General features: G+C 40.1%; 1 protein-coding gene and 1 long non-coding RNA gene across 3 annotated transcripts in view; one reads left to right on the top strand and one right to left on the bottom strand.

Moving 5' to 3' along the window:
* LOC116660081 overlaps positions 1–12203 on the bottom strand; it is an 18534-nt gene extending 6331 nt beyond the window's left edge. Inside the window, exons 1-3 of one of the 2 annotated variants that reach the window (XR_004315456.1) lie at positions 12161–12203; positions 11852–12062; positions 6069–6149 (exon numbers count right to left, since the gene is read on the bottom strand). This is a non-coding gene — a long non-coding RNA (uncharacterized LOC116660081). Of the gene's footprint in view, positions 1–6068; positions 6150–11851 lie in introns of both variants that reach the window. The other variant, XR_004315455.1, reaches the window with a different exon arrangement.
* Positions 12158–20254, top strand: ING2 (inhibitor of growth family member 2). The gene is made up of 2 exons (XM_032468718.1): positions 12158–13047; positions 17554–20254. Exons 1-2 carry the CDS (start codon positions 12876–12878, stop codon positions 18222–18224), a joined length of 843 nt encoding a protein of 280 aa, XP_032324609.1. The 5' UTR covers positions 12158–12875; the 3' UTR covers positions 18225–20254.

Below are 20254 nucleotides of genomic sequence, written 5' to 3'. Positions count from 1 at the left end.
AGCTTATATATGAGTCTGATCATTTCACTCAATAAGAAAATGTTTTTACAAAGTCTTATAAAAAATTGTTTTAGAATCTATTTTTATTAATACTGCTTTGACTGATGGTTTTAAATAGCTTCACTATTGAACATTGTCAATATATTTTCATGCTGTAAGTAACATTAATTAAAATCTATTTATAAAATGTTATGGTAGCTCACAGAGAAAAAATGTGACAATGAGTGTGTATATGTCCATGTATGACTGAAAAATTGTGCTGAACACTGGAATTTGACACAACATTGTAAAATCATTATAAATCAATAAAAAAATGTTTTAAAAAATCTATTTATAACCTTAACTTAAAGTCAATCTACCGAGACTACCTTTAAGAAATTAAATCCCAATTTTGGCTTAAACCAGTTATTTGCTTTATTGTGTTTCCCTTATGACTTTAAAAATTTATGAAAAAGAATTATTTATCTCCAGAAAAAAAAGCTAAATTTAATTATTTTTTAAGAGAACATTTGGCAAAAATCACTTTTAGTTTTAAATGTGGGGAAAATACTCTGGCACATATCTGTATTATATAACACATACCACAGCTCACTACCCTCTTACACAGTAGAAGTCCGTAATAAGAGTTGTAGGTCAACTTGGGTAAGATTTTAAAAAATCAAATATGAAATTCAAAAGTAGGAAAAACTAACTTACTCTACCTACACTACTGATGTCTTTTAACATCTTAGTATCTTTGTGGGGAAGGGGAACCACAGAGTCAAACCACCTAGGTCTGTAGTGGGCAGCGTTGCCTGGGAAGGTTCAGGCTCAGGAGAAAAGTCCAGAGAGAGGGTCATGGGGCCAGAAGGGGGCAGCATTAGGGCACTGATTTCTTAGGAAATAAACAGAAACACAGAAAACACATAAACCTCTTATTCAATAAACATGTATTGGGCCTGATATGCCAAACACCTAAGGAATTTACTGGAGAATGGAATGGTGCTCACAGGTATCAAAAACAAAGTTGCTTACTTCCAACATCACCTCTAATTTAGCTCAACAGCATGATCTCTTCCAAATATCCAAGTAAGCCTTTTAACAAACATTGTATTTTTCTGTTACTTCTCACTTATGGCTCCTCTTCCTGTTATTAGTCCCACCTTTGGATGGAGGATAGTTCAGGTAGGGCTCTGGTCATTTCTAAGTGGAGCAAAGAAATGGTCACTATTGGCCTCACCTTTCTTAAAATTATAGACAGTATGTCAGACATTTCTCTTAACCAATGTCATTGTAGGAATGTATTTGTTTGTTTGTTTTCCTCTGGGATTGCAAGGCCTAAATGATTTATTATCTGGTCCTTTACAGAAAAAGTTTGCCGACTCTTGCTCTAACCCATCATTATCCTTCTTCAAACAAACTCAAAAGATTCCAGACCGTAGTACATGCTTCTTCCATCACCCTGGCCTCATTCTCTTCCTCTTCCCATCCTCAGGACTTTAATACTTGCTGCATCCTTTACCTAGAATGACTTTAAAGGTTCATTCTCATCCTTTAGGTCTTACCTCGTATCACTATCCAGAGTGAATCTCTCTTACTCCCAGTACTCACAAACCCCTCTTTATTTCTTTAATTATCTTACTTAATTTTTGCTTAGTCATTATCTGTTTCCTCCACTACAATGGAAGCTTCATGAGGCCGGGCAACTTACTGTCTTGTTCATCAGGGGTCACTTAGTAGATGCTCAATAATGTTTAAAATTATAGTAAAATACACATAACACAAAATGTGTCATTTTAAAGTACATTCACATTGTTGTGCAGCCATCACTACCATCCATCTCCAGAACTTTGTCGTCCTCATCCCCCCCACCCCGCCTCAGCCCAGCAACCACCATTTCACTTTCTATCTATGAATTTGACTATTCTAGGTACCTCCTACAAGTGGAATTATACAGCATGTGTCCTTTTGTAACTGGCTTATTTCACTTAGCAGAATGTCCTCAAGGTTTACCCATATCGTAGCATGTGTCAGACCTTTGTTCCCTTTTAAGACTTCCTTTTCCTTTATGTGAACATATCACATTTTGTTTTTCTATTCATCCAGTGATAACACTGTAGGGATTTCTTAATTCTGAAAAAATCTTATCAATAGTAAACACATCCTGGGTCTCTTAACTTAGGCTTAACTGAGCTTTAAAATTACAACTAATATACAGTTAATATATTCTTAGTTTTATATCTAAAATTCCCAGTAGCGAAACCAAGAGAGTAATCAGCAGCAAACCCCAGGGATTTTGTAATAAGACAGTCTTTAGAAAGCATAGGGTGGGCAGCTTTTGTTTCTTTCAATTTTTTTTTGTTATGGAGTATATTAAGCATATATAAAAGCAGACAAAATAATATCATGAACTCCTATATAATCATCACCCAACTTAACATCTACAAACTCATTGTCAATCATATTTCATCTGTAACTTCATCAACTACCCTACTTCCTATATTATTGTGAAGCAAATCATTTGTCTCTAAGTATTTCAGAAGTCTCCCTAAATGGTTTTGATTTCTTAATATGTTATCAGGGAAATATTTTTCAGCCGAATTTGTTTACAATGGTATCAGATACATGTCTCTAACTTCGTCATATAATTTGATGGAAAGCACTTTATTAATAAAATACCAGAGTATTTTAAAGGATTTATAAATGTCTGATTATTTCAAGAATGCAAACCCTGAAGAAAAATTTGCCAACATTTAGCTACACATGAAAATGACAAATGTGGGGCCACAAGGTGACTAGACTTCTTCAAGTGACTGGCAACTAGGCAGGGAATCAGAGACAAGGCTGTGGTTTTCCACTTCAGTGAGTAAAGAATTACGAGGAGCTTGTCTAAAAAGCAGATTCCAGGGCCCTGCTTCTGCGATTTCTTGTTAAGTCACACTAGGCTACGGTGCAGAAACATGCATTTCCAGTAACTGCTGAAGATCATTCTGATGGAGAGGGTTCAAAACTGGCTGGAAACCCCGCTGCTAACTCTGCCTCTGATCTGCTTCGTGGCTTTGCCATTTGACATTTGTGCCTCTTATTCAGTATTCCTCCTGGTGAAAATTTTCACGGACAGACCAAATAAACGTACAACCATCATCCAGCTTTGCCTTGCTTTTAATTCTCTACTTTGAATGACACATTTTCTCCACAAGTTTACGTGACCATATAGTGTTCTACTGTCTCACTTGTGAGTATGGTCAGTTTTCACTGTCTTTGGGAATTTTGATTACTTTATTGGTTTCCAGGAGCAACAATCTCAGCAAATCTGGATAACATTGGCCTGAGTAATTTATAATACATGTGCATTCAACACTACTAAAGAAAAGAAAAAAGGTAAGGCTATATTATCTGTTTTGGTAATATTCATAAGTTCCTTTGCATCAGGCTATGTTTATTACTAAAGCAGAATACAAATGCAATTTTGTTCAATTTTCTTAATTTCAAAACAGCACCTAAAGCAGCGATGCTTTTTATTAATTAACATTTTGTGCTACCTAATTAAAATTTCAATTTCACAGTCATGGAGCCAAGACTGAGGGAAAAACTGAAAGAATAAGTGGCCTGAACATGAGGAAAATGTAATAGAGGAAAACAAAGAATAAAGGAGCGCTGGATTTCAGTCATTTCTCTAATCACATCAAGTGGCAGTGGTAAACTGAAGAGGACTGGAATACGCCATCCCCAAATATGCCACTTTGGCATTTGGATTGTTTTGAGCTGATGGAAATTGAGAAACAGCAGATGCAAGAAAAACTGTTTGCTCTCACCGTTTCTGCCTCAAAGCTGAGCACAAATTTCCCTTTGTGAGGGTGTTACCCTCTCCCGTACCAGGAAGGGAAAAATGTGTATCGCAGGAGATGGAGGTGACATCGAGATAAGTCTACGTAAATGAAACTTCACTAAATCACCCTGCTTCCATCACCTTCCCTAGTGTGTTTACTTTCCCACAATGTACTATGTGCAGAAGCCCAAAGCCCTTTTACTTTGTCTTGTCACTTCTCCACAATTTATCACCCTTTGTTAAGATGGCACATGAGCCCCCGGAGCTTAATTGCTTCTCTAGATAGTTACTTTACATGAAGGGCTCCATGTATGTGAAAAAATTGAAATATTAGCATCAGACAAAATTTGTATGCCATTTCTCCTGTGAGTGTATCCTTTTCAGTCTAATTCGCAGGCCCTAGACACAGAATCTAAGAGGAAGGTTTGCCTCCCCTACATCATTATTTGGGAAATTAATCCACTGGGCATTTGTTCATAGAGTTTTCTTTTAACTAGGCAGAAACAGTGGTAAAATAGAAAGAATTCTGAAGTTAGATAAGCCTGGATTGAAATCTTCAATCTATTGTTTAATGTATGATCTTGGGCAAGTTATTTAAACCCTGTGCCTCAATTTCTGCATCTATAAAACAAAGATGATAAGACTGCTTTAATGTAATTGTGAGGGTTAAATAAGATGAGATATGTAAAATATTTTGATTTGTATTTCTGTTGTTAAAAGATCGGGAAGAGATGAAAGTTTAGGAAGTACGATGGATGAAATGTGAATCTTGAGCTTGTCTCTTTCTCAAGTTGGGGCTAATGGAGAAATACAAAGGGGTCCCACTGTGTTAGCTGGCAGTTTTGCAACTGAAAGAGGAATCTGAGAAGAATACAAGATCCCAAAGAGTATAAAATAAGGCACAGAAGGAAGCAACTACTATTGTGGATACTGGCGAACAATCACAGGAGGAAGGGAGTGGGGAAGGAAAAGAGAAAACCTGCCCAAATATCAATATGTAGCAGAAGATTTTACCCAATAATTCTGCTGGAAGGGGCCTCTATTAAGGACATAATCCAAAACACATAAAAATAACTGAGCACACAGATGGTCATCTCAGCCTTACAAGACAGAAAAACTAAAAGCCTAAACAACCAAAATGTATAAAGTAATTAACCACAATATTATTATGTGATGGAACATTATCTAGTCATCATAAACCATACAGATGAATGTATACATTTCAGCTCAATTCTGTAAAAAAAAAAAGTAAACAGATGGAAAAAAGACTGGAAGGACATACAAAATAGTATTAAAAGTACTTAACTTTGGGCAGTAGACTGAATATTGAAATTCAATGCACTTCTTTTTAAGGCTGCCTATTTTGAAAATTTCTACTCTTAATCTGGGTCATTTTTATAAGCCCCCTCTTAAAAAATACCACCACCACCACAAGAGCAGCAATAGAAGTTTATTCAAAAACCATATGCCTGTAAACCATCTGTAGTGCAGGCATTCTTTGTTATCGATGAAAAGGAGAGCCAGTCACTTCAGGTTTCAGACTGATAGGTGGCCGGTGGTACTTAAAGAGTCTGAGGTCTGTGTTTCCTCCAGTGTGGGAGGGCCTCCTCTGACTCCACAGGGAGAAAGCCTGCCCCCCCCCCCCAATAGTAGATTTAGATTCTCAACTGAAGCCTCAGGATTTTGTACTTGGAGCATGGAAGAGAGAACCCTGGGTAGACCTGGAAACCTGTGATTCCCAATAGCCCACATTACCATAAAGGGACCTCAATGTGACTGCCGGAGAGCGTTTCATGTTGAACAGGACCATGTTCATATGTTTGATCATAAGAGATGTAAATCTGATAACTAAATAAGGTGACTTCTCTTTCCCTGGGCCTGGCAAGAGTTTAAAACTATTTCTTTCGATATAGTAGGCACTTTGGTAAGGAAGTCACTAGCAATTTTGAAATTATTTTTGAATCAACATGCCATTTTTCAAAGATTAAGTTAGATAGACTCTTAGTCCAACCCTGTACTACATTTGTATTTTTTGTTATGCATAAAAGTGTTACAAATAGTTTCTACAGATATAATTTAAATATCATGTTCCCTAAATTTTAATTCTAATGTTGTACCCCCACCATTAATGGCTCAAATAATCACTCCTTTCTCTGATTCAATTTCCCCATAACAGAAGGCTTTTTAGCTTCTAATATTTTCTGTACAAAATTTTCCCCATACCTTTATATATTTGTTTTAATCTAATTCCAGTACTTACTTTAGATGAGATACCGGAAGAAAATATTTCTACTGTCACATCAGGCATTTCTTCAAAGTCTTCTCCCTGAAGATGTCATTTCTGTGAGCAAAGGATATTATGCTAAAGTATCTGGAATGAACACCGGTTAGGACAAGCAAAAGCAGCCCCAGGTAGGCTGCAGTTAGATAAGGAAGAAAACAACCTATGTTTTCTCAAGCATAACAAAACAATTGAGGGCAGTCTAGAAGACAAAAGACAATCAGGTAAATTATTTGTTGAATAAATAATTTCAAAACGTGGGTCTTCTGTATTATAGAACCAGCGTATTTAAAGTTACTGGTAGCAAAATAAGGTTTTAATACAATTTTTCAGAAACACACATATTGTATAAAGAGAGATATACTAGTTTCCACAGATAAAAGAGTTAGAGAACCTCAATTTAAGGAAATAGATTAGATAAGCGATTTTTAAAAATTTGTTACCCTCAGAAGCTAAATCAATAGTCACCAAAGTGCTGGATTAAATCAACCATGCCAAGAGCAATTAATGTAACAACAGCCTCAATAAAGCCTCATTAAATAATCAATTAGACTCATTACAAAGAACAAAAGATTTAGCAAAAAGCTCCTGGCCAGAGGCATGAGTTTCATTTTTAAAAGGCCACTTCAACTAGAGCTGAAGGCATGGGGCATTTGCCCTTGAAAATAAATGACAGTCCAAAGGATACATGATTTCCAGTACTTTGAATTTTATGATTATTTTATGACGAGATCGGGCACGTTCAGGGTGGTATGGCCGTAGACTTTATGATTATTTTAAATATTATTCTGGAAACTCTAGTTTTCTTTCAGAGGTAATACTGTTAAATTTGCCACAAGACTTCTCAGAAAAAGTAATTTTATAATACCCCAAATTCTTAATTTTTCCCCCCATGGGTACTTTTCTCCTTTCCAATGATTACCAACCAGAAAGTAAGATTAGTATTTGTTTTAATCTTCAGTTTTAGATGTACACTTATTCATGAGTTGCTGTGTGACCCTGGGCTAGTTACTTGACTTCTCTGGGTCTCCATATCATCACCTGTAAAAGACAAGTTGGCTTAGAGGTGATTTCTAATAGGGATTCTCAACCTCTTCCCCATCTCTCCCTACAGACAGGACAACAGCAGCAGCAGGGGCTCACCCAGCTACTCTCTCTTCCTTTGGGGGAAATCATTGATCTAAGATTAGTTTCAGGTATAAAAAAATCTGAGTCTATATAGTGATAATGAGATTTAAAAAATCTGAAATTGTGCAACCTTGAGATGCATTTTTTTTCTTCGCTGTTCCTTCATCTAACCTCTGTTTCTTTAGCACTGTGCAGGGCTCTGATACAGCAGACATGGTTCTTGAATAAAATCATCTTTTCTAACGTTCTTAGTAAAAAAAAAAAAAACAAAAATGTGTAATTTAAAGAAAGTGAAGTCTATGCTATCACGGCTTTCAATATATTCCACGCATCTCTGTCCATTTGATAAAATTAACAGGAAAATCTCTACAATAAATTAAGAGCAGCATATGAAAGGCATTGCCCCAAGCTCTCAGACTTTCCAAGGTAAGAGGTCAGAGCTTCGTTTACACGTTTTGGCTACTCCCAGATCCTAGGCTATCATTGGGCTTACTGATTATCTGCAAAAACATTTTAAGGTAAGAGAGCTCACTAAGATAAAGGGCTTTCTACGAGGACAGAATGTGCTGGCATCTCTTTTATCACACTTATGGATCGAGCTATGACATTATTTGTCAGGTTAAACAATTTACGTCTACAATATCAACTATTTAATTTTGGACAAATTTATGAAGTTTTTCCAGCAAAATCAGACCAGAATTTCAATTTTGGACGTTAGTATAAAGCCCTCTTCCCTAAATTTTAAACCCTTTATCCTGCTTTTAGGAAACATAATTGCATAATTCAAACTCCTTCAATATTGTGACCTAGTTCCCCCTCTTGATGTTATAAACGGCTCATGTAACTATGGTAACCATCCAGGGAAAACTGAATGTTTTTCTGGTCAGCAATATGCAAAGTATACCATATGTGTTATTTTATTCTCTCTGGGATAACCAAAGTGGGTAATACGTGCTTGCTTTTTCTCTTGGTTATGGGAATGGCATTTTATCATACTGAATTTTCTATGACTATAATCCTAGTGATAGAGTCCTTCATTAAAATATTTTAAGATCATCTTTTGCTGTTAGTAGTCATTCTAATTGCTGAACAGTACTGTAACCTATAATAGGATTAACTGTACACACCAATCTGTGCTTGTCTCCCTTGTAAACTAAATGTGCAGGCTAACAGTACCCATATTTCCAATATTCCATCTCGAAAATCTACATATTTTCTTAACTTTGTCCTTTAGTCCTAGCCAAAGTGTTTCCATAAAGCAAAAAACTAAAATGGAATCATCTTGGGGGTGTACTTAGATACCAAGATTTATTTCCAGTTTTTAGTGATTTTATATGTCTTTGTTTTTGGTCTATTTTTTTCCTACAATCAATGTGTACTACTTATGCAACCAAACAATTAAAAACTGAGCTCAGTGGAGCTGCAGACTGTTAGTATTTTTCCTTGTTGTTATTGCCTGTTGTACTAATGAATTGATTTAAAATTTAAGGTTTTTTTAGTACAATTTAAAATGTTTCACTTAGATCTTTTAGAACAAATTATACTCTAAAACAAATGCTCAGATTTTTAAGGATTTATTTATCTGCAGTAGGTGCAGTTACATTTCTGCAGGGGGATATCAGCTGGTGACCTTTTAATATGAGGATTTTGTTCAGAGTGATTTTCTTGAATTTCCCTAACAATCTAAATATCTTCCTTAGAAAAACATTGCTATCTGCTGCACTGAATTAAATAGGGAATTAACTGCCTCTTACTGGTTTGGAAAAGACCTAACCAAATGCAGTGTGGAATGTTTGGATCCTATTGAACAAACCAAGTGTAAAAAGATTTTAATGAGACAATAGGGAAATTTCAATTGTCTGCATATTAAATGAGAGTAAGATAATTTTTGGATGAGATAATGATATTGTGGATGTTTTAAAAAAATCATCTCTTAGCCGTTCATATTTTAAAAGTATTTACAGATAAAATGATAACAACCCAGCAACAGTAAGGGAGTGCGAAGGGTTAGAGATGGAACTGTTACGGGCTATATATTGATAAAAGTTCAAGGTGGGCGAATGGTATATTAGAGGTCCTATTACCTCTACTCTTTTTTTTTTCATTGTTGATTTCTTTCTATTACCTCTACTTTTGTGTGTGTTTGAAATTTTCCACAATAAAGGTTTTAAAAATATTAAAAAGTAGAACAAAGAAAAAGCATTTCAAATGTGATTGGCCTGACTCAAGCAGAAGTCGAATCTTCTCCAGAGGTATCTTTAGGAATCCTTCAGAACTATTTGTTAGTTTGTTTTTATAGTTTTCTTAGTTTGAATTGGTTACTCCCTCACAATAGTATAAATAAAGGTCTACCAGGGACCCGTTAAACATTTCCTACTATCCTACCAGGTACCCCTTAAAGTAACTGATTTAAAATGAAAGATAACGGTGAGGGGAAGGCATAGCTCAGTGGTAGAGCACATGCACGAGGTCCTTGGTTCACTCCCAGGGACCTCTATTAAAGTAAATAAATAAATGAGCCTAATTACCACCTCCCCAATAAATAAATAAATAAGAAACTGCCACTTTAATAAATAAATAAATGTAATGCCAGGTACTTCTACTAATTCGGGGGTATTATCTTTTTTAAGGTTACTTTATGGTAGAAAATATGTAATGAAAAGCAAATAGATGTCTTTTTGCTTTATTCATAGGATTAAATATCACCTTAACTGTATATTGTGGAGAACCGGGGACTTTTAAATATTGCATTTAGCATAGTATAGCAACCCAATTTGAAAGGCCCCAAATTTCCAGGTAAGTGATTACTGAGGAGAAAGAACATGATAAATAACCAAGGTCAAGGGTTGAATTTGAGGAGTACGGTGGTTTTTTTTTGTTTTTTTTTTTTTAACTCTCCCCACAGAGTCTGCTTTCACAAGTATGGCAGGAAGAAGCCTTTAACTTTTATAAATTAATAGAGCAAGAAAAGCACATGTCTGGAATAATTCATATAGACACACATGTATACACATATAGGAGTGTTCTTTATAGGTTTAGATCAACACAAGCTGAAAAATCATTGTTTGGACTCTGCTTCCTTTCAGCCTGTTCAACAGAATTATGAAAGGTGAAAAGAATGCTGTAAAAGGCCTTCATTTCCACACATCCTTCCTTCCTCTCTTCCTGTTCTAGGTTCCTGGAAGGAGTGCTCTAGGTACTCCGAACCACTGCCTTTTCTCTCTTCTAGTTTCTAACCTTGTGTAATATCTGCCTGCAGATCCCTGAATAAAATCCATACGTGCATTTTGTGTCTAATCTGAATCAATAAATAATAAGGCACTTGCTTTATTTTGGGCCTTCAATAAAAAAAAAACTAGCTGATTCAAATCTGAGTAAACAAAAGTAGTAGGGTCTTGAGAGGAAAAATAATTCAATCCTTTAAATTTTTTTTTTTTATTTTTGGTGTTTTTTGGGGGAGGGACGTAATTAGTTTATATTTTATTTTATTATTTTATTTTATTTTATTTTATTTTTAGAGGAGGTACTGGGGATTGAACCCAGGACCTCTTGCGTGGGAAGCATGAGCTATCCCCTCCCCCACTTCAATTCTTAACTGTGATTTGTTTTTTGACAAGATGGGGCTGGGTCATCTGAAAAATTTAAATAGAATGACAACAGTAAAATCTCTAGATGGTTCTCAGAAATACAAGACACTACTGTCTGGGTTGACTTATAATATTCAAGTGGTAAAACATCAAAGTGTCACAGAATAATAACACAATCTCCAAGTCTTGTGTAATACATATACATATTTTGCTCCCAAGTCGCAAATTTCCAAGAGTGCTTTGTTTCGGTTTCAAATTTAAAATATCCTCTGGATCAAGGTCTAGATTTCTCTTTGCATGTCAGCGGTTACTTACTATTAACAGCTGTTACAAAAGTGCTGTAAATAGGTGACCACACAGGCGCACCACCGCTGCGAACCAACTGGATATAAGAAGAAATCCAACTGTATCACCCACTCACATTTGGTTTTTAGCCTAAAGGTACTACTCACAATAGTGTTTGTTTACATAGGCATTCCATTAAAATTCTCTGTGTATTCGTTCTCTTTACACCCATTTCTTTCCAAAAACACACGCTATGATATACCCTGAGACCATGTGGAATTAAAATCGGCTCCTCTGCTGGGCATTTCATTTAACATCAGACGGAATTGAAACCCTGGCAGCCGACCACGTAGATGAGGACGCGGGCCTGACTACTGGTTAGGTTTTTCTCGCGTCTCAGTTACCCCTCGTCCCTCCAGTGCTTTTCAGTCTCAGGGTAGAAACAGATGTAAAGGCGGCGGTGCCCTTCACGCCACTGGGAGACCTCGCCGACGTTTCATGCTTAAACATTCTCGGGGGGGTGGAAGGACATTTTTTTTTTTTTTAAGGTTGTCTGTTGGCCAAGGTAAGGGGCAGAGCCAGCCTATATTAAACGAGATTCCTCATGCGCCGGAGGGTGGGCAAAACCTGCAAGGTCCCCGGGCGGCGGGAGGCCCCGCGTCTGAGGAAGGGAGCGAGCGCGCCGAGGTCAGGAGGGAGATTCAAACGGCGGGCGGACTACGGAAGAAAGGACCCGCACGGCGCCGCGGGGGCACCGCCTACCTCCGGGATCAGTCCCCGGTGCTCCGGGAGCCCGAATGCCGCGGCGGGAGGACGGAACCCGCGGGGAGGAGGACACAGCCGCCGCGCATGCCCGGAGCCGCGCCCGCAGCCCGCCGGCAGAGTCGTCCCCACAGGCCTCCCTCCGGGCCGCGGCGGAAAGCGTCCGCGTGCTGCTCCTTTTAAGGATGGCGAGGGGCCCCGCCAGATCCACCTGATGGGGAAAGAGTCGGTAACCCCGGGCCGGGGGAGCTGGGCCTGGCTTCCCCCTCCCTGGGGGAAGGACGGAAGGAGGGAGTCAGCCACCAGTACCCGCAAGTCCCATTCGGACACCGAGCGAAGAGGCGAGCTGGACAGTGCTTCTCCTTTAAGAGGGGGCGGGGCGCAGCCTGCCGTTTGGCCGCCCTCCGCACCCTCCCCGCGGGCCGAGAGTTGACAGACCAATCGCCCGGGTGGCGGAGGGAAGGCGGGAGAATGCGAACCCTTCGGTAGGGCGGTAGGGGCGGGCCCCAGGCCTTATTAGGAGGGAGTCCTGCGCAGGCGCAGAGGCGGCCGCCGCCGGAGGGGCGGGGGCAGTCCAGTGAGAGACTCTCCGACAGGCACGGAGGGTGATTGGGAGGAGAGGGGGGCAGCGAGAGGCTTGTCATGGGGATCCGAGCTGCGAGACGGCACTGGTAGCATCTGAGGACTCCGAAGGGGACAGGAAGTGTCAACGCCCGGGACCCCGACGCCAGCTCCGCTGGGGGGATCCCCGCTGCTCTAGTCCTGGGGAGGGAGGGGGAAAAGGAGGGAGCCCTGATCTCGCCCCGCCCCTGGGCTTGTTACCGCGGGGGCGGGGAGTGAAGGCTTCTTTTGGGGGGAGTGGAGATCGGGGGACTCGGCTGTGCCCTCCTGAGCGGCTGCCGGTGTCCCCGCGGCGCCGGGCTGCGGAGCAGAGGAGCCGCGGCGGCCGTGACTGTTGCATGTGTGGCTGCTGGATGCGGAGGCGGCGGCGGCGGCGGCGGCGAGGAGCAGCAGCGGCGGCAGGATGTTAGGGCAGCAGCAGCAGCAACTATACTCGTCGGCCGCGCTCCTGACCGGGGAGCGGAGCCGGCTCCTCACCTGCTACGTGCAGGACTACCTCGAGTGTGTGGAGTCGCTGCCCCACGACATGCAGAGGAACGTGTCCGTGCTGCGAGAGCTGGACAACAAATATCAAGGTAGGGGGCCGCGGGGCTGCCGGTGTGGCTCCTCCCCTACTCGGGTCCGCTGGCCGCCGGGCACGGTCGCTCGGAGCCTGCCCGGGGAAGTGTCACTTTTCATTTCTCCTGTGTCAGTCTCCCCGAGTGCACAGAGGGGTCTGGTGTGTGGGACGGGGGAGCGGGGCAGGAGACCGGGTTCGCGGCCCTCCCTTCCCCCGCTGCGGTCGGTGAGGACTTCTCTGGGGTCTCGAGGGTGGGGGTGGGGGGCCGCTCGTCGGCCTCCGCTGCAGACCCAGCGGCTGCAGCTGGTGTGGAGGGGAATCAGCCATTTTAAGCAGCAAGCATTTGTTCCGGTGCTTGCCTGCCCGGTGCCGCAGACCCTCCTGCCCTGGCCAGGGAGCGTGAAGCCGGGAGGGGACTGCGGGGAGTGAGCGGCCGGCCGCCGCCGCCGGACTTCTGCTGGTCTTGGGGGCCTGGCTCTCCCCACCCTCCTTGGGCCCCCATCCCCTGAGAGCAGATGCATTGGAACGTGCAGGGGGGAGGGGGCGAGAGAGGGCTGGGAAGGCGGACTCCGGGGAGGTCCCTCCCTCGGCTCTCCGGCTCGGGAACGGAGGAGTCCCTTCCCCTCTGCTGCCCCAGGGAAAGTTCCGGGCCGCAGCCTTTCCCAGCTCCTTCAAACGAATGGTTAAAAGGCTGGGGGGTCCCTGCGGGGGAAAGAAGAGGGGTGTGTGTGGCGGGGAGGCACCCCCCCCGCCCTCGGGGCGGGGCCTGCTGCCGTGACGTAGGACTTGGGAGGGGCGCCGACGGGCGCGCTCCCGCCCGTCTGGAAAATGGCTGGTCGCGGGAAGGCTTTGGCGAAGCTGGCTGGTTGGGAGGGGGTCGGAGCCGTTTGGGACGTTAGCTCGTCCTCAGCAGAGTTAGTGTTAGGATTTGGGACATGTTTATTGTGATTCCTCGACTTTTCCCCAATCCTCGATCACGACGAAGACACAGCTACTGGAATCCTCGCTGACCCTGGCCTCGCGTAGGTTCCGGGCCTTGCGTCACTTCCGGGCTCCTGGAGGCTGTGAGCTGGTTGACTGGGCAACCGCTTGGCGTCCCTTAACCCTTGGGTCCGTCCTCCGCCAAGTTTCAGTGATGAGGCAGAAGCTGCCCTTTGTGATCAGACCCAGGAAGCCGGGACAGGGACTCAACCTTCCTAACAGTATTATTTATTATTTACCGTTGGAGGCCCTTGCGCCTGCTACTGGGAGGGGAGGAGCTTAAATGCGGAGCCGTTTGCTTTTAATAACCCTGAATCAAGGAACAGACTTAGGGCATAATGTGGAATCAGCCATATGGGCTTTAAAAAATTAACTTCTTGGACGCATTCTGTGTTTATAGACACGTCACTCATCCTATGATTTAATCTCTTGAGGACCCCAATTGTGGGTGATATTTTTGGGCCTTAACATGTTAGAACATTTAAGTGCCTGTGTTTTTTTTAATCTATACTTTATTTCTGCCTTTTGAACCCATATGATTGAGAGGACTGATCTGTTAGGGGGGAAGCGAATTAGTACAGATTAATTACTGTATTATCAATTGCTGTACCAGATCCAGAACATTATCTCATTTAATCTTAACCCAATAAAGTAAAAATTCATTTTGAAGACAAATACAATTTTACAAGGAGTTTAGCTAACTTGTTCAGTTACGTGGGGAATGTTTAACTCCACAGATTTGGCTACTTCAGGTGCACATCCTTGTTTTTAAACTAAATTTTTTTTTAATAAAAGCTCTCCATATAAAATAAACAACTAGGACTTACTGTATAGCACAGGGAACTATATTCAATTTCTTGTAATGAGCCATAATGGAAAAAAACTGGAAAAAAAAGTATGTATGTATATGTATAACTGAATCGCTTCGCTTACCTGAAGCTAATACTGTAAATTGACTACACTTCAATAAAAAATAAGAATTAAAAAAAAAGGGGAAGAAAAGCTCTCCAAAGGTATTTTTTGTAGATAAACATGGAGCACATACATGAATTGTTACTTTAAAATGTTACATGGTGCTTAAGAATTGTATGTTTAACATTTTTTTTGTTTTTCAAATAATAATAACTCTGAAGTTCATACAGCTTGCTGGTTTTTACATTTCTTTGAAGATATGTTTGCCTTCACAAAAGTTAACCTATTTTCTTTTCATTTGAATTGGGGAGGAACAATTTGTTACAGGGAAATCTGCATCTTGACCACCTAGAAATGACAGAAGTAATTTTGGTAACATGAGAAACAGTATTAGGCGTGAAAAGATCAAGAGATTAGAAATTTTTTTTTGTCCCATTTAGATTGTACTTCATTTTCAAGCATAATATAAAAACAATGATTTAATTTTTACTCGTGCACATGCTTACTAAGCTCAACTTTCATAGTCTCCAGCTACTAGCTTTATGTACTTGTGTTTTCTTGGTTTATGTTTCATGTTTTCTATTTTTTTGCTAGGTCTTAAGTATTTTCTGTTTTTAGAGCTAATACTTATAGAAGTATTTTATGATATAAATTATATAGGCAGTGAAAGAAATTTCCTACCTATTTGACACACTTCGGAAATTACTAAAGAACCTTAAAAGTAGCCTTAAAAATTTTTAAAGTCAGAGAAGTGAAGAAAACAACTTCACAGTTGAATAAAGTATATATTATGGGAAATGGCTATTAGAGAACCTCAATTTTTGTTCCAATATTCTTGTTCATAATTTTTTAGGTGAATAACCTTTGAAGTAAAATTTAATGCTTAATTTCAAGTGCCTTCCATGCAGCTGAGTAGAAAGTGCTTGGGTGCCAGAGCCAGACCTACACATCTGGCAGAGTTCAAAGTCTGGGGTTGTTACCTGTTGAGCTTCGTTTTCTTCACATCTGGAAGCGATGGCTTCCTCGTGGGATTGCTGTGGGGTTTAGTGCGAGATCACGTAGAAGGGGCTCAGTGAGTGTTCGTTTCCTTTCTTCTTTCACTCCATGATTAAGATGTCTTAAAATTGTGACTATTTTTCCTCATGTATAGTATCAGTATGCTGGTATGAAATAATATATTTAGCTTCTAATTTCTGATTATTAGATATAAAATATTTGAAATATTTGAAGATTTGCCTTTATTTTTTAAACCTCAAATTTTGTGTGTCTGAGGGAAAAATATATAATTTCCTTATTTTTCTTGGAGGAAAAGTGCATTCTTATAATACCCGCTTACATACCTAACTGGACAAATGGGCTAGATGTGAGCTTTATTTAAAAATATGCTAGGCAGGTATGAGCACCCTCAAATGTATAGTGGCGCATTGTCATGTACGCCAGGTTAAGTCGTTGTCCGTCAAGTGTGAGTACCTACAGTTTCCAGGGAGAAGCTAATTCATAAATTGTGTTGAATACTTGCTCCGTGTTCCCTTGCTTGCAGATATCCCCAGTGTATGCACTTTACTCATCTAACATCTCTGTTCTTATCCTTCAGTAATGATACTGGAAGATAAAACAGTGGTACGGCATGTGCTGTGATAACTTAGAGTTAATATAAAAATTAACTTTCTCCACCTTTACTAAGACAGAACTCAGACAGCATTATATTATATATAAGAAATAGAACAGATATGAATAAGAAACTTAGGTAAATTTTTGGTGACATCGAGAACTTTATTTTCAGATTTTTATATAGCTTCTAATGACTCAGCCATTTTAAATTGATTTAAGTGTGTCCCACATGCTATACAATACCTAAATCAGCAGTTCAGAAAGCTTAGTACCAACTGCTGAGTTATCTACAAAAGCACAGTGGTCCGATGCTGACTTGACTGTAATTTCGTTAGTAGCTTAGTCAGTTTGATGCCAGAACCTGAACCTGCATCTGCTCTGGAAATAGTTTGATTTTCAGACTCTCCCTTGTGATGAAATAAAAGAGCCATTAGAACTCATATGATGGGAAATGAAGAGTTCTCTGTGTCAGCTTTGCTTAAGAATGTCCAGGGGGTGATAGGAAAGTAAAGGTCTAGTGTCTGGAGTCACGTAGCAGCTCACTGATTGAACTGTGAATCCTGTAAGCACAACTGGATGGTCATCTGTAGCCTAGTCCTTGCACTGTCTTTAAGTTTTATGACCAGAGCCCAGCATGGAAATTTTATAGACAGGGCTGTTATGAGGTTCAACTGAAGTACAGGAGATATTACACTCAGTGGACTCTGAAGTGGCAGAGAGGGTTCCGGCGTGTGTAAAAGGCTTGATTAGCCGCACATCTCTTCTCCTTTCTAATATAGAATAGTGAATATTAGAGAGTTTGTGTTCATTCTTTTCTGAACATACTTTTATACTGGATAATATGTGGTCTTTGTATGGGAAATAAAATGTTTTTAATGCATTCATACTATGAAGGAGTGTGGTTTTATGGTTTGAGTTCATTCTAACTGCACCAGTTCTGTGAAAAATAGCTACCTTGAGAAACGTTATACATGCGCCAACACACGATAGCGTTCTGATTTTTCTTTTCCATTTTTAGAAACATTAAAGGAAATTGATGATGTCTATGAAAAATATAAGAAAGAAGACGATTCAAACCAGAAAAAACGCCTCCAGCAGCATCTCCAGAGAGCATTAATCAATAGTCAAGAATTGGGAGATGAAAAAATCCAGATCGTCACGCAAATGCTCGAATTGGTGGAAAATCGGGCAAGACAGATGGAGCTGCATTCACAGTGTTTCCAAGACCCCGCCGAAGGCGAACGAGCCTCAGATAAAGCAAAGATGGAGTCCAGCCAACCAGAGCGCTCTTCGAGAAGACCCCGCCGACAGCGGACCAGTGAGAGCCGTGACTTGTGTCACATGACGAATGGGATTGAAGACTGTGACGATCAGCCACCTAAAGAAAAGAAATCCAAGTCAGCCAAGAAGAAGAAGCGCTCCAAGGCCAAGCAGGAGAGGGAAGCTTCACCTGTTGAGTTTGCAATAGATCCCAATGAACCTACATATTGTTTATGTAACCAAGTGTCTTACGGGGAAATGATTGGATGTGACAATGAACAGTGTCCAATTGAATGGTTTCACTTTTCATGTGTTTCACTTACCTATAAACCAAAGGGGAAATGGTACTGCCCAAAGTGCAGGGGAGATAATGAGAAAACGATGGACAAAAGTACTGAAAAGACAAAAAAGGATAGAAGATCGAGGTAGTAAAGGCCATGCACATTTTAAAGGGTTATTTGTCTTTTATATAATTCTTTCAGATTTACTTTGAGGAAATGTTTTAGGGTAAATGCATAAGACTATGCAATAATTTTTAATCATTAGTATTAATGGTGTATTAAAAGTTGTTGTACTTTGTCTGTGACCTTAATTTTCTGCACTGAGTTACCAAATACTTTAAAGCAGGTAGTCTTCAGATCACTTGATGGAAGGAGCAGGGGATAGGGAAGGGTGGCGTGAACATGATAAAAACTTCACAAACCATGCCTATTTCATTTTCACTGAAAACTGCAATGCTGATTTTGGGGTATACACCAAAGTTTTGCTAGCATTTTTGTTCTATGTGCTTGAAAAAATTTAGATATAGCTGGAGTTCTCTGTAAGCATTTAGATTATCTTGGGTAATTTTAAAAAGGAACATACATCACTCAGAGCTGCTTTCTCCCTGGCCCCATTTCTACATACATGTGTTCATCTCTAGTCTTCCAAGAATTTAAGGAACTAGAGATAAGAATAATTTGGGATTCCATGTGGAATAATGTGCTCTTATTAGAGTATTTGCTGCTGTATTTTCCTTAGTAGCATTTTGATACACTGGCAGTAGCCCATTTATAAAGGCCTGGCTGCTGCTTCATAGCTACATTTAATCTAGTGCTTAATAAGGGAGTCGTTTTGTTTTAATTGGGACAAGTAGGAGCAGTTAAGACTACCAAAAATGCCGCCATTGGCTTAGATTGGCAAAATTTGGGTTATGCAGTATCATGGTTCAAGGTTGAGCGATTTAAAAAATGCATCTTATTTAATAGTGTCATGTTGACCCACTGCTGGCTGCCTACCCATTGGCCTGTCAGCGGGAAAAGAGCACATACTAGTCTTTAAATACCGCCTTTATATCAAACAGTAGTTTAAACAGTTTTGCGAGTGGCTGTAATTCATTTCTGTCCCAATCAGTGATTATATATTATTTTAAGTAATAGTGTATTTACTTTCTTAACTTCCTGGTACTGGTGCTGTTTGTCTTCACGTTTAATGAACCAATTTCATTATCACAATGCAATTAATAATGTATTTGTAAATTGAATTTTCCAAGATTGGAATATTTTAAGGGTAAGCAGCTTGATGGATATATGTCCATATATTTGGAGAATTTTTCCGTTTTTCAGGGGTGGGGGGGAGCGGATTAACTAGTCCTTAAAATCTATGTGTAACATACTTTTTATTCCTCATTTCTTCCTAATCTAATGATCTTCATTCTTTTTGATTAATCTGTGAAAAATCCTGTCTGCTTGTTTGAAAAAAAAAAGAAAAAAAATGTTTTTTTCTCTTCTTGCTCTCCTGTGTGAGTTTTAGGCATGTTATTTCACCCCATCTCGGTGTCAGGCCCTTTTTCTGTAGTATACAGTTGGCTTAGCTTTCTCCAAGGTTCTTTCCAAATCTGCAGTGTTTACACTGTAGTGAGGATTTTAATAATCAAATTTTTTGATTTTGGTTTTCTCTCATTAATTTTGTCCTTCATTCTGAGGTATGAAGACAGTTTAAAGGCAAGCTTAGAGACAGGTAATTGCACAATATTTGATTAGCTTCCATCCTAAGGATATTTTGACTGATGACCAGAGTTGATTATATTATCTCTAGAGCAAGAAATACTGAGTTGTGAAGAAATCCTTTTCTCTCTTGAGAATACAGCATTTTGTCTTAGTGATTATATTCTTGTTACCAGGATAGAGCTGTTTACCTGATACCGTTAAAAATATCAGTATGTGCAAAGCCCCCAAAGCTTTCAGATGAGACTTACATAGAGGTTGGCACCTTCGTACATAAATCTGCCTCAGCACATGGGGAAAAAAATGAACCTACCAATAGAAGTCCCCAAATTTGGACTAGGCTTGACAGGAAAACAAACATGGAACATCCTGAAAGATGTGTTCTCTTTAAGACCTAATGTTTGAAACAGTTTAAGAATTACTTTTTGTTTTCTGTACCACATAGGAAATAGAAGTTTTACGTTTGCATAAACA

Source organism: Camelus ferus, chromosome 26 (genome assembly GCF_009834535.1).
Source record: "Camelus ferus isolate YT-003-E chromosome 26, BCGSAC_Cfer_1.0, whole genome shotgun sequence".
Taxonomy (NCBI): Eukaryota; Metazoa; Chordata; class Mammalia; order Artiodactyla; family Camelidae; genus Camelus; species Camelus ferus.
This window is presented reverse-complemented; position numbering and strand designations above follow the sequence as displayed.

Bases quoted from the DNA above. Each gene is read 5' to 3' on its own strand.
- ING2 (XM_032468718.1), top strand. From the start codon at position 12,876: ATGTTAGGGCAGCAGCAGCAGCAACTATACTCGTCGGCCGCGCTCCTG. The intron at 13,048-17,553 runs GTAGGGGGCCGC...TTCCATTTTTAG, and splicing joins GCTGGACAACAAATATCAAG to AAACATTAAAGGAAATTGAT.